Raw genomic sequence first — 14,894 nt, 5'->3', positions numbered from 1 at the left:
ATTGAAGATATGTAGTGTACGGAAGCCCATTTCTGCCAGATAAATTTTTTTTAAAATCATTTCATCATAATGAGATAGATACTGAGATACTGCATTTCTCCTCCAAAATTCTCTTACCAATTTACAGTAGAATAAGGTACCAATTCTTCATAAACGCTTAGAATTATCTAAAAAAAAAAGTAAGAAATTGACCAAAGTTTTATTTCTGTTACAAAGCATATATATTTCGCATAAGAGTAGCACATTTTCCCAGTGGGTCATATTTGAAGAAATGGCATTTATGTAAATAGTCTTTACCTAATATAATCAGAAAATTGACACCATATTCGCTATTATCAAACTCACTAAATACCCTAAATTGGATTTTCTCTTGAGCTGAAAGCAGGTAGTTAAATCCCTTTGGGTTGAATCCGGATCTGAAAGTCAAGTGTAACCTACGGAGAACCCAAAGGGTCAATGAAGGAAAAAGGGGGGAAAAAAGAACTTTCTGCTGCAATGCTCACTACATACCAACTCGCGCCAACATGCTTTCACATGTGCACAAGAAAGTATCCGGTGCTCACGAGAAAGTGTCTCAAGTTGTTTTAAAATGTCAGTAATATCAGAGTATATGTCTTGTCTAATCATATCCTGCAAAAGTAATGGGATAGTGTTTAAAATTTGGTTATATTTTTTAATTAGTGCAATGGATTTGATTATTTATTTAGAACTGCTGATGTTGTCAAAGGTTTTTATTTTGCTGCCCATACAGTGGGCAACAGCCCACAATTATTTGAGTACCACTCGTCAATAAAAATCGATTTTCTATCACTCAGAATGTACCGTATACCGCGGTTTATGCAGGAGTATTATGCCGTGTCAAATTCTGAGTAAAAAGGAGTTTCCAGCAAAGAACAAAATCTCCAAATGCCAAACTAATAAACTAATTAGACGTAAATGTATGTGCAACAGAATGGGACGCTTCATAAAAATCTAAGAAAAAACATGTAAACCCATTTTCAACAGTCAAGTCTGTTGTGGTTTATTCAGCGTAAGCCAAAGAATTTATTCCAGGTGAGACCAGACACAAGTTCTATTCACTCAGTCATTAAGAAATAAGTAGATTATTAGTTATGTATGGAAAGATTTAATGCCCAATGATGCAATGTAAAATACAAACTCATTTTGGAACAGAGACACAGTTAGTACAAAGAGTCTGTCACTGTCCAGCAATGTGCGGCACCCAGCAAATTTTAGAGTGAAGGAAGTTATGGAGAACACTTTTCTGCTTTTATCTATGCCTCTATGGCAAGCCGTTTTAACATAAATTGGTTTTACCGCCCTTACCTTCCAAATATCTCAAATTGTTTCATGACTAGACGTTTTAGCGATTTAAGATATCTCAAATTATATTTTGACTAGATAAAATACCTATTTGAGATCTCTCTAATTACATTCTGACTAGTCAGATATACCGTAGAATTGTATGGAAAAACCAAATTTATGTTAAAACGGCTTGCCATACCGCTTCTCTATTTAAGATATCTTAAATTAACATTCCCTGACTTTACGTGGCAATTTGAAAGTGTAATTAAACAATGAAAAATAGAAAAAACGAAAAAAGATGTGACGCACAACTTTCGTGTTGAAAATGCTTTGACAAGAGCAATTTTAGCTTTTCAAAGCTGTTTTTAAGTGCATTCGGTTTGTCGGAAACGAACAAACAGGAAATTCTTTGCATATTTGAGAAGCAGTCTTATAGTTGATGAAGTTTTGAGTTCTCCGCATATCCAACATTGCCGAGCTCTTTCTGCGTTGAGGCATTTACTGACAATTTTATGCAGGAAACATAAAATTCTGCAGGCAACTGTTTGGACAGCACAAAGGGGCTTCTTAATTCTTAATTCAGATATCTAAAATTGTAATTTTGACTAGTCATAATTAAGTTCAAGATATCTTAAATTGTAATTTGACGGATCCAGTGTCGTAATTTGAGATACATTGAAAGGAATTTTGACTCGTCCAAATGTAATTGAAGATATCTTGAATTATTATTATTCTTACTAGTCAGAACGTAAATGCGGATATCTTAAATTACCATTCCGGATTCTCAAAGTGTAGTTTTGTCTAGTCAAGATGCATTTTTAGATATCTAGAATGTAATTACGGAAAGTCAGACGAAACTGAATTAACGTTAAAATGGCTTGCTGCTGACTGATTTGTCTTCCTCTGTTATAGTGATGTGTCGGTCGCTAACGATCCGGCTCTAAGAGCCGGCTCTTTGAAGAGAACGATTGAAACTGGCTCCACAATGGGAGCCGTTTTAGGATCCTATTTGGGAGCCGGGTTTATTTCTACAGTATATCGCTGTCTCTCCGCCTCCCTGTCGTTGTGCTTGTGCTCTGCAAGTGCCAGAGCCGATAGTTTTTCCCCACATCGTTTTTTTTGTCCTGCGGTGCCTCGCTGTCTCTCCTCTCCTTCTCCTCCCCCTTCTCCCTCTCCTTGCGCGCTTTGCTCTTCTGCCAGAGCGGAGAGTTTTTTTCCCTCGGTCGGTCCACTGCCCTCATGTCAAGCGTGTGCTCCACACATCTGACCAATCACACGTAACACTAAATATTATTTGATATTTGTATTGTGGCACCTTTTCTGTTGTGAAGCTGCTTTGATACTTTTTCGTATTGTGGTGGGTGTTTGTATTTATATTTAACTGTTTAATTTATTTTAAGTTATTTTTGTGGAAGTGGTGCTATTTTGTGATAATTTAATTGGTTATAATAAAAGGTTTATTTATAAAGTATTGTTATGCGGCATTTTTACTCATAATAAGTGCTTAACAATGTCAGTAATGAAACAAAAATATTATAAAATTAGGTTTAAGCTATTAATTAATTAATAATGTCAAAAATATATATGGGGAGCCGCAAGAGCCGGCTCTCCACAGTAAGAAGAGCCATTAGAGCCGCATCTCGAAAAGGAGCCGAAAATCCCATCACTGCTCTGTTGAGCTACGAGGTCGCTTCGGTACGACCAATAAAAATCCACTGGCTGGCTCTCAACCTACCGTTTCCTTCGTTTATCTCGAACGAGCCAATAGCAGAGCGTCTTTCCTCTCCCTCTGCTTTTGCACCAATGAGTTGGCTAAGAGACGCAGCTCGTCCAATCAGCAACTGCTAAGATCCGTGGTGGAGGGCGGTCTTAGCCACTGGCGTTTTAATGTATTTTGGCGGTTATGCGGAAAACATGGCGCAAATTTTGCAAGGTACTGTACCATGAGTGTTGTTTAACTGTGTTTTCGGGGTATCCTTCGTTAGAAAGTTGTAACGTGAGAATTCTTGTTATTCTGCTGATCCACGGGTCGTCTTTGTTACAAAACCTTACTGTCAACTTTGTTTTTGTTATGCAGAGTATCTTTATCGCGACTGCTCGACTATTCAAATTACTTGCGCCTCTTCATGAATTCGGTTGTCAAGTTTTAATACGGTTTAAGATGTGTGCTTAGAGAAGCAGGTTGCCATTGTGTGGGAGATTGTTGTGAAAGGAAGAGGGACAGAACGGCCTGAGGAAACGGAGAGATCCACGCGGGAAGCAGCGCCTTGAAAACTTTTAAATGTCTGTGGATCTGTACTCGGACGTATCCGGGTTCACATTTAGACTTACGAGAAGTTGCATTTTGTTCTGTATTTGACAATTAGTCAGTTAGCTTAGCCAGAACAGTAAAAACAAATATTTCTCCCAATCCTTTTCTAAATAATGAATAATGGTTTATGCGGACACATGTACAAAAACATCAATAAATTCTGTCCCAAGGGTTCTGTTATTGTTCTGATTTGCGCTTTTGAATCAGACTAAAACCTTGCTTTTTGCGTTGCCGTCTTGCATTTAAGTACATCTTTTTGATTTTTGCATTGCCAGATTGCTGCGTGCCTTGCAAGATAACTGTGGATGAGCTAGAGACGCTTTGCCGTGGGGAGAGGCTGTACTGTCAAGAGCTTAGTGTCAACAGAGCCAATGTCAATGACTACGAAGTGGAGTTTCTCTGTGATTACAAGAGGACCAGGGAGGTATGGTCTTATTATTTTAGCAATAAATACAACTGGTTCTGTCCATTTTTCAAATTTTTTTTTATGTCGAGAAATAAGATGCATTCTCAATATTTCTTTTTTGTCATTAACTGATTTAAAGAAGATATAGTTTAGCCAGGGTTTACTTATACATGCATTCCTTTTTTTATTTCCCAGAAAACCAACACATGAAACTGCAAATATTGTCTCAAGTTTCACCAGACTTATTGCTAAAGTGTCTTGGGGGTGGAAACACAACAACGGGTAGTTTAGAAGTGTGCATGGAGATAACGACTTCTGTTTATTTTCTGAAGATCTGTGGGTTATCTTTTCCACGCCTTTTGTTTTGAAACCAGTGTAGAAAAGCATACTGTCAGTTATTACAACATATTATATTTGACTCAGCTTAGCTATCCTGTAAAGCAGCAGAAACAAAAAAAAAGTTATTTGAACAATAAATAATTGAATATAAGTAATCTAAACTTGAAAAGGTAGTGCTGAAATTCCACAACGTCTATGTTTGCATGCAAGTAGGCTAAAAAATACCGATGATTTCAATTTGTAAGATCTGTTTTTATTAGAGGACTGCTTTTAAAATATTCTTTAGAATGATAGAAACACATTCTAATTGGATAAAACAACTCCTTTCATATTATTTTAGACCCTTTCCAAAGTTTGAACTAGTCAAATATGTTTATAGATTTTTTGTCGGCCTTGGAAAGTAAAACGGTCCTACACCTTACACTTTTCATATACAAACATTAGTGGTGTCTCGATACCAGCGTTAAGTAGTCATGCCCCGAACCGATACCACTTTACACTGCAGTGCAACTCACTAAACCACACTGCATACCAAGTTATGGTGGTAAAACATTAATAAGTTATTTGTTGATCCTCCAAAAAAGAAGAAGAAGAAGAAGAAATGATAAATGTGATAGCAGGAGGGAGTGAAAATGTCAATCGTTTGGAGCAGAGGTGGCACTAGACATTTTTGGTGTCCATAATTTTGACTGTGCCAAGCAAAATGTAGTCCTAATCTCTTTTTACCCGTACATTTGAAATTGAGAGCTGGACAGACAATCCACTGTGTCAGCATCAAGCTGAACACATTTAACTTTTTCTCTGAAAGTTAACATTTCACCAATTGAAGTAATCAGAAGTCAGCAAGACTGCTAACATTATCCTCACTGGATGAATAATCCCACAGTAGTGGTTCAAATCGAGATGGGGATAATAAAAAGTTGGCCACTATGAGGTGAAAAAACCAAACAAAACACAGCTTCCATGGCGGGCACGGCTGACTCTGTGTTTATGGAAAGCGCCTCAAGACATTTGCTGTGAATTGGCAGCATATAAATATACTGAAAAATGTAATTGAGTCATCTCTCTTTAACTTGGTGAAAGACGTGTAGATCAGTCTTTGGGAGGACTATCTAAAGTTTTTATGTGTTTCAGGGAGAAGAGTTCTACTTTGTTAAGTGGAAAGGCTTCCCCGAATCTGTCAATACGTGGGAACCCAAAAGGAACCTCAAATGTCCAAAACTAATGAAACTGTTCCACCTGGACCTGGATCAAATACTGAAGCGCCAAAAGGGGCGTGGCCTCCCCAAGCGTTTGGATAAAGAAACTGTCTTGATCCTGATTCAGAAAGCCAAACTTCGTCAGAGTCTGCATCAGTGGGAAATCCATTTAAACAAGACTCGCAATCACCCGGGTCGCATTTTTGTCATAAACGAAGTGGACCTAGATGGCCCTCCGAAGCACTTCACCTACATTAACAATTACAAAGTCGGTCCAGGTATTGTGATCAACGAAATGGCCGTCGGATGCGAATGCACGGACTGCGTGAACGAGCCGGTGAATGGCTGCTGCCCGGGGGCCTCGCTCCATCGAATGGCTTACAACGATAAGGGTCAAGTACGGATCCGGCCGGGACAGCCCATCTACGAGTGCAACTCCAGGTGCAACTGTGGCCCCGACTGCGCCAACAGAGTGGTGCAGAAAGGCATCCAGTTCGACCTGTGCATCTTTAAGACGGAGAACGGCCGTGGCTGGGGCGTCCGCACGCTGCAGCACATCAAGAAGAACACATTTGTCATGGAGTATGTTGGAGAGGTGAGACCTGCTCAAATGTTATATTCTTTTAGTAAACTCGGGTCTAATTTTATTTTATGTTTTTAGGTAAATCTGTGCCCTGTGTGTGGCTCACTAAGTACAGCTCAGCTAATAATTATATTCTTGATGTGATGAAATTACGGTATTCTAAAAAGAGCTGTTTTGTCAACAGATGTAGCTCAACAAAACTAGGTTGGTGTTTAGTTTCCTGTTCGTGTTGCGGTGAAGAGACCTGCAGTGTTCTGCGCAATACGGAATGCTTATTTATGTAAGGTCAGTGTTTCCCAACCCTGGTCATCAAAGGCACACTGCCCTGCATGTGTTACGTGTTTCCCTGCTTCAACACAACAGAACTGCACTCATCTGAACCACACGTGTTTAAAACGGAGAAACATGTACAGCAGGGGTGTCCAAAGTCGGTCCTCCAGGGTCGGCATCCTGCATGTTTTTGTTCTCTCCCTGGTTTAACTCACCTGGATCCAATGATGGCTCGTTAGAGCAATAAGAAGAACATTGACATGCTGAGAAGGTTGTTACTACCACCAGAGAGAGAACTAAATCACGCAGGATGCCGGCCCTCCAGGACCCACTTTGGGCACCCCTGATCTACAACATGCAGGACACTGTGCCCTAAAGGGACCAAAGTGCTGCACAGAATACATAAAAACAATGCAAATGCCATTATAAAGACAAAAACATAAAGCAGAGAAATAGAAAATGGTCTAAAAATACATTTCCATCAATGCAATAAAAGACTACAAACATACACAGGAGATAATATCAACGTCTTGCGTGGCGTCAAAGGTTACAGGTTTCAAACTGCGCATACACGAGATGACCCGGTCAAGGCAGTTGAAGACCTGCGACATCTGAGAATTGTTATTGTAATGCTGCGTTGAAGGCAGTTGAAAGGCTTGGATATCTGAGCGTTATCAGATTTAATGGGAATAATTCCGTATTTTTGGCTTGGCCCAGTGGCACAAAACCACTATAGTGAAGACATGCACTTCGGTCAAAGTTACTGGACTCTGCAAATGTTAACTTTGTAGGCTGCACTACTGAAATATACCAATTTAGATGAAAATGTTCTTCTTTTCCTGGAAAAATAAAAACTCAGTGAAAACTAACGAGAGCAGCAGCACAATCTTCAGCGCAACGATTTAGCCTCCATCATGGGTCAGATTACACATAACGTGGTCCGTCTTCTTGTTGATAGTTTGTTTTTTTTAAAGGTTTTATTGGCTCAATGTGTCATAATTACAAAATAATATCTCATAATTACAAAATTTGGATCTCATAATAATGAGATCCAAATGTCATAAATTTGAAAGGTATCTTTCAAATTTAGGTATCTCATAATCATGAGATACCTGAAAAGATGCCATGAATGTCACTGCCTGGCCTTCTGTGTCACTCATGGCCTGGGACTTCCACAGAGAGCAGGTGTTTTTTCTTACTATTACTATTATTATACTATTATTATTATACTACACAGCTTTGGAATTTAAGATTTAAAAGAGCTGGCAGGTTTGTAAAAGTGCAAAGAACAATCTTTATAGTTAGTATTTTGTTACCAGGGTTTTCCCCAATGTATTATAAGCCTGGCGGGCCACCAGGCTTAGAATTGCTTTTTTTTATATTTTATTTTGCATTGTTTAAGACTTTACAGTTGATGTTCAACTATAAACACAAACTAATCTTCCTATAACACATAATTATCAAGTGATATTTAAAAATTTTCTGTGAACTTTAAACAATTTTTAACTCAAAAACATGACGAGCTGCTGGATGAGTGACTGCCCTACCACCCAGCCAACAGGCTTAGCAAGTTTTCTGGGGGAAACCTTGGTTACCATAACAACCATTTGATGCTTTAATCTTTGTGTTTGAACTCAGTTGGTTCAGCAAATTACAATTATCACCGACTGCTTTTAAGCTTGGCCAATTAAACAAGACCCTCTCTCCCAGATTCCACTAAATCTATATTGTTGTCAGTGATGCTGATATTCTTAGCAGGAAGAGGGGCCCATTAATCAAATTCTGCTCAAGACCACATACAACCTTGGACCAGCCTTGCATGACACGCAAGAGCTGCGACACTGCGCCTGGAGTGACGAATGGGGAGATTTAATTTATGTGGCACTATTAGGGAACAGCACCATAGAGAGATGGTAGGGACCAAGCGTTTCCATTTTCCTGACTGTTGAGGCTATTTGATTTGTAGGCTGATTATGAGAAGTTTGTCCTGATCTCTGCTCTTGTCAGCTGGCTGGCCCTTTAGTGCTCGTTCGCGTATTAACGCACCAGCCAATCAGGGAACACAAACAAACTTTATCAAGCTGCAGCGCAGACACAGAGCCAAGCAACTGCCAAACATAATTGTTTGTTCACAAAAATGTTACAAAAACAACCTTCCCATTTAAATGGTATATTTCACCAGTGCAGCCTACAAAGCTAATAGTTGTAGAATCCACTAACTTTAATATGAGTGCATGTCTTTAATATAGTGGTTTTGTGCTACTGGGAAAAGTCAAAATTACAGTATTTCCAATAAATCTGGAAATACTCGGATGTCTGACCTTTTCACCAGGCTTGAACGCATCGTCTCAATTGCGAATCCCATGCGGTAAGAAAGTCAAAAGCGCAAGCAAGCTGATCCATGCGCTCATGTTGAGCGATCCATCCGCAGCTGGTGATTCGGGCGCGCACCTTTTGGGGATTTGTCCAACGGTATTATTCTTGTGCAGTTTGGAACGTGCACATTTCAGAAACTGTTTACACATATGTGAATGTTGAGGCATGCATTTATGCGTTGTGTTACATGTTCCATCGTTTCCTCAGATCATTACAACGGATGAAGCAGAGAAGAGGGGCCATTTCTATGACTGCCAGGGCTCTACGTACCTCTTTGACCTGGACTATGTGGAAGATGTTTACACTGTGGATGCAGCTCACTTAGGAAACATTTCCCACTTCGTCAATCACAGCGTAAGTGTCTGCAGAGTGCGTTCACTACACAGTCCAAACATCTTTTAGGACTTCTGTCTGCCAAATGAATAACTATAAGTGAGTGCAAAGGGCACAATTAACAAAATTAGTAATTGAGATCAAAATTGGCACTACCTGATTTGAATTAGAATTCCTCTTGTCATTGTACAAGAAAGAACAACAAAGCTTAAAAATGTCAACTCTTGAAGGCAGTGCAGCAAAGAACATATAGGTATATTGACAATATAATATAAAACTGCAGTAGAAACACTCTGAATGTTCATGAGCTGGAAAATTATGATTGCTCAGGGTTTGGATGAATTTGTGATGCTCAGGGCAGCAACAGCTCTCAGGTAGAAACTGTTATTTAGTCTGTTTGTTCTTGTCTTTATTGCCCTGAAACGCCTTCCTAAGGGTAAGAAGAGGTGGTGGTCGGGGGGCTGAGGGATCTCTGGTGATGCTGTGGACTCTCCGGAGCAGGTCCTGTAGATCTCCTCCAGAGATGGAAGAGGGCAGCCAATCAGTCTCTGGTCAGTGTTTACAGCCCTCTGGAGCTGCTTCTTCTGTGCCGCAGTGCAGCTGGAGAACCACAGCGAGATCCCATGGCTCAACGCCGAGTCCACAGAACAGCAATATGACACCAAGAGCTCAGGACTCGGGTTGTTGAAGTGGAGTGGGCATTCCAGATCAGGTCTTCACTGGTGTAGGTGCCTAGGAACCTGAAATGTGGCACCATCTCATCCATCTCCAATGCGAGGGCCCACATTTATTATGATGGGGTGAATGTCTGGTTTACACCTCCTAAAGTCGACAATCAGTTCCTTTGACTTGTAGGAGTTGTTCCACCTCCACTCTGTCAGCGGTCTCATCTCCAGAGTTGAGCCCCACCACCGTGGTTTCATTAGCGAACTTTATGATAGTATACTAGGGGGCTTGGCACACAGCCTTTTGGGGAGTCTGTGCTGGTGCTCAGTGCTGAGGACAGGTGAAATCCTGCTCTCACTCTCTGGGAGCTGTCTGTCAGGAAGTCCATAATCTAACAGCAGATGTTGTTGGATCCCACAGCTTTCTCACCAATCTGCTTGGAATAACGTGGTGTGCAGAGCAGGAGCGATGGCATTCTCTGTAGACCATTTGGTTGTGCAGGCAAACCGGTGGGGGTCGAGTGTGGGGTGGCAGGCGTGAAGTGATGTGACTTTGAACCACTTTCTCACAGTGCTTTGCAAGTTAGTGCCTCTGGCCGGTAGTCACGGAGACTGCTAATGTCGTTCCTTTTCTCCTGAATCACTAAGACTGTGCTTATTGGGGAACAGAAGTGAGGTGCCATAGTTGAATATTCGCTTGGCTTGTGCTCATTTGTAAAGCTACCCTTACACTAAGCTACAGAGCTGGAGCGCTGTTGTAATCCATGCATCGTGTCAGTCTATTGGTCCCCCGAAAAGCGGTGAAAACCCGAATATGTCCAGGGAAAAGAGGAAAAAGAGTTTGGTCACTCTTTTGTGCTAATAGCACCCAGCATTCATTAACAGAAGTGGTGGAAGAGAGATCGTTGTTCAGCACAAATATTTATCCGGCCAGAACACCTGAGTGAAGTTGGCCCCCCCACCTTCTTCAAATTAGACAAAATTGGTGTCAATCAACTCGGCTACGTTTGTGCTGGTTTGTGCAGCAAAAATTTTCGTTTGTGCTGCTATCATTTTAAAGATATTAAGAAATGTTTTAGAGGTCATCAAAGGTCAACCAGCCCTCTTAATATCTCCAGCTGTGTGATTGGTCCGGCTTTAAATGCATAAACTATAAACCTACCTTCTATAAACATCTTTTAGGAATAAATCTGCTCCGCCAGTGAAACGCTTAGAGCAACAGAAACGCTTGCAATCCGGCTTAAAAAAAAAGCAATGTTTTTATTTTTTTCATAAAAACATAAACAAGAAAGGCTTAGCCTGGCGGTGGGGCTAGTAAAGCATGGCGGGCGCCAGGCCTGTAATACACTGGGGGAAACCCTGCTGTGTGACGTGCTGTCACAGCACTGCCTCAACCCAGTCTTCTTTAGGCAATGCGTAAATTCAACAATTTTCATTAAAATAAAAAAAATAATAATTGTACGACCAATAAAAAAACCCTAATTTATATAAAAGTGGACAAATTGATTTTCTCTCATCATTGTAAGCATCTATGTTACTCCACATGTACTCTTTGTGCTTGTAAGGATTATACGTAGCAGATTTAATGACAAATCAACTCATTAAATCTGTGGAGCGATGCTCAATATATCACACTTAGTTTTGCTTTTCTGTTCGTGGCTGTATTAGGCTTTGAGATTTTCATTTTTGTTAGTCTTAAACCCTTTTAATGGTTATTTTATAGTTTTAGCGGCTTAATGTTAAGGGCAACTTGCGGTTCAATTTTAATAGGCATTTACATAAAAATATGCTTTTTCTTTTTATTTTTTAAAGATGCTGCGGTACGGTTTTCTCAAAATATGTAAAAGCATTTTTTTTTATTCTTGTTATATTTGAGCCTGAAAATCGTTTCTTTTTTGTAGTGCAACCCAAACCTGCAGGTCTTCAATGTGTTCATTGATAACATAGACGAGAGGCTTCCCAGAATTGCTTTATTTTCAACACGGGCGATTCGTGCTGGAGAAGAGCTGACATTCGACTACAAGATGCAAAGTAAGTATTACTCACTTTTGTGTATTCTCTTGTAGATTATTGAAGTCTGCTTTTGGAAGAAATACGCCTCCGATTTTCTACGTGTGCCTTGCTTTCTTTGTTTGTAGTTGATCCAGTGGACACAGAAAGTACCAAAATGGACTCCAGTTTCAGTCTAGCAGGACTCCCTACCTCACCAAAGAAAAGGATTCGAGTGGAGTGTCGCTGTGGATCAGAATCCTGTCGAAAGTACCTGTTTTGACAGGCCTGCAAACAATGTTGCCTTAAAAGAAAGAAATGACAGCTGGAGTTGAAGTTGTTTTTTATTTTTTATATAAAGTTTTTTGTTGTTTTTTTTTACTTATATTTTCACATGGCAGTGTTTTAATACATACGGTGTAGTTGTTTTCTACCATAAACTGCAGCTTCTGTTGTTAAATGTTTGATTCTACTTTAGTCGGCCATTACAACGGCGTATCTTTAACCCCGCGTTAAAACGCAGTTTTACAGACTGAACAGCATTTATAAATGTTCTTCAGTGACAGAGACCAAATGAAACAAACTTGAATTTCATTCCATCTGTCACGCTCTGTAGCTGTTTTGACTTTGGCATTCGTCAACGGATTTGCTGCAGTGCAAATTCACAAGTTGTGGGAAGCTCTTCATATTTGTGCCTGGACTTTAGATTGACCTAAATTTAAGGCATAAATGAAATGGTTTTGGTTTTTATAGTGCTCTCACAGGTTTGCTGGTCCAGTGAGTTCTGACTGAGGACAATATTTTTTTCTAGACTAATGATGAAAAACTGTTCATCTATTTTGTCCGCTGCATTATGTTATGTTGATTATAGTCTTCTAAAACTCGAGTCTACGAATGTTTGAACTTCAGTCCATGTCCCGTACGCCGTTCGTTTTTAACGAGTTGTCGGATCCCTTAACTTTACCGCGTTATGCATATTGTATGTTTTTATTATGTTGTTGGCGCCCATGTTGCCAATGCTGTGTAGCAAGTACAGTGATGTCTGTCAAGACATACTGGCTTGCAGAATGATGTGGAAAATCTTGTTCTCATGCCAATGTCTTTGTGTCTTTTGTAAATATTTGTAGTAAAGATGAGACTGTGTGCTTGGATGAAAGAAAAAAAAGAGCATATTTAAGAAAGACTGTTTCTGTATCATATTTGTCTAAAATTTATTTTCTCATGTTGGATTATATTCATTAGGGCTGAAACAATTAATGGGTTTAATTGTGAAATAATTAAACTTAAATTGTATTTTGAATAATTTGAAATTCGTGAACATATCCTAGTATTGTGATGACGACATGCTCCGTTATGCTTTTGGTTTATTATTGCCAATGAAGTTCACTTCTGGTACTTTATTACTCTGTACGTTATATATTTCATTACAATGCTGGAAAAATATTATGCTACCAATGTTGAATTGCATAAGGGCCTCTTCAACACACCTTCCATGTGAAAAATAATAGAGTATTAAATATATTCCCATTTTAAGACTGCATTGCCAATGCAGAAGTGTGCAAACTGTGAATATATCGGAAGTTTACAGACAATATGTTCACAAAAATTTGCACAATTTTTTATAAAAATAGGTACACTTTAGAGGAAATATGAAAAATATTTCACCAAGGATGGAATACTGTTTTAATCCAGTGTCACAGTATTACTTTAGACAAATTGACATTTCTCGTTCCTAAGAGCAGCGAGGAACGATGAAGGAAAACTCCCATTTACTGCACTTTGCAAAAACCTACAGAAAAGAACAATAGAGCAATTAAACAGAGAAAGTATTTGTATGTGGAATCAGGAGAATCAATATTCTATAATGACAAAATCTTTATTGTAGTATAGAATAAACGATAATGAACTTGGGTGATAAATAGAACCAGAGAGCATTTAATGCCCTTATGGCTACCGGGTATAAACTGCTCTTCAGTCTGTTTGTCGTTGCTTTTATGCTCCTGTTTCTGCAGCCAGATGGCAGCAGTTGGAACAAATCGTGATCAGGGAGTGAGGAGTCTTTTAAAACCTTCCTGGTTTCCTGAGGCAGTGGGATCTGTGGAGATCTTCAAGAGAAAGCAGAGAGCAGCTGATGGTCCTCTGGGCAGATTGTGTGATTCTCTGGAGAGTCTTCCTCTCTGCTGCTGTGCAGCTGGAGAACCACACAGAGACAATAGCAGACGATGCTTTCAATAGAGCATCGATAGAAGGACACCAGTTTTTGAGAAATATTGTTTCTCCTGAGGACTCTCAGGAAATAGAGTCTCTTTGGACTTTCTCTGCCAGTTCAGCTGTGTTTACATCCCAGATCAGGTTATGAACTCCCAGGAAACTGAAGTTTGATACTCTATCAACCTGATCTCCAGAGAAGCACAGTGGTTGAACATCTCCTAAAATCCATGAGCTCCTTGTTCTTGGCTGTGTTCAGGATCAGGTTGTCTGTGCACCAAGGTGTCAGTCGCTCCACCTCATTCCTGTAGACAGACTCATTTCCCCTGAGATGAGACCCACTACAGTTGTGCTTTCTGTAAATTTAGCAAGGATGCTACATTAACGGACTGAAACACAATCGTGTGTGTACAGCGTGAAGAGCAGAGGGCTCAACACAGAGCCCTGAGGAGAGCCAGTACTGATACTGATAGCTGACAGAGTCTGTGATGGATCTGTCTGTCTGATTAAGGACTTTCTGATGGATCACAGTGATCCATCAGAAAGTCCTTAATCCAGCAACAGGTGGAAGAAGGGATTCCCTGATCTGACAGTTTGCACAGCAGTCTGTCAGGAGGGTGGTATTTAATACAGAGCTGAAATCAATCAAGAGGATGTGTGGGTAGCTCTCTTTGCTCAAGGTAAGACAAGACAGCATGCAGGACAGTGGCAACAGCTCTATAAGCAAACCAGTGTATCAAAGATGTGAGGATTGTACACCAAGATAGGACTCTGAACCAGCCTCTCGAAACATTTCATTACCAATGGGGTGAGAACCACTGGTTGGTAGTCATTCAGGCAGGTGATGGATTCATTTGTTGTTTTTAAAACTGGAACGATGTTGGAGGATTTCAGGCAGGATGGGACTCTG

At 39.9% G+C, this 14,894-nt stretch overlaps 1 protein-coding gene across 1 annotated transcript; it reads left to right on the top strand.

Moving 5' to 3' along the window:
• The first annotated feature begins 3,174 nt into the window (after nt 1-3,174).
• Nucleotides 3,175-13,169, top strand: suv39h1 (suppressor of variegation 3-9 homolog 1). Its single transcript, XM_005805776.3, has 6 exons — nt 3,175-3,238; nt 3,892-4,040; nt 5,496-6,155; nt 8,997-9,143; nt 11,689-11,818; nt 11,926-13,169. Exons 1-6 carry the CDS (start codon nt 3,193-3,195, stop codon nt 12,057-12,059), a joined length of 1,266 nt encoding a protein of 421 aa, XP_005805833.2. The 5' UTR covers nt 3,175-3,192; the 3' UTR covers nt 12,060-13,169.
• Nucleotides 13,170-14,894: the final 1,725 nt, after the last annotated feature.

This window comes from Xiphophorus maculatus, chromosome 1 (assembly GCF_002775205.1).
Source record: "Xiphophorus maculatus strain JP 163 A chromosome 1, X_maculatus-5.0-male, whole genome shotgun sequence".
Classification (NCBI taxonomy): Eukaryota; Metazoa; Chordata; class Actinopteri; order Cyprinodontiformes; family Poeciliidae; genus Xiphophorus; species Xiphophorus maculatus.
Note: the sequence above shows the minus strand (reverse complement) of the source record. Positions and strands in the feature narration are given on the sequence as shown.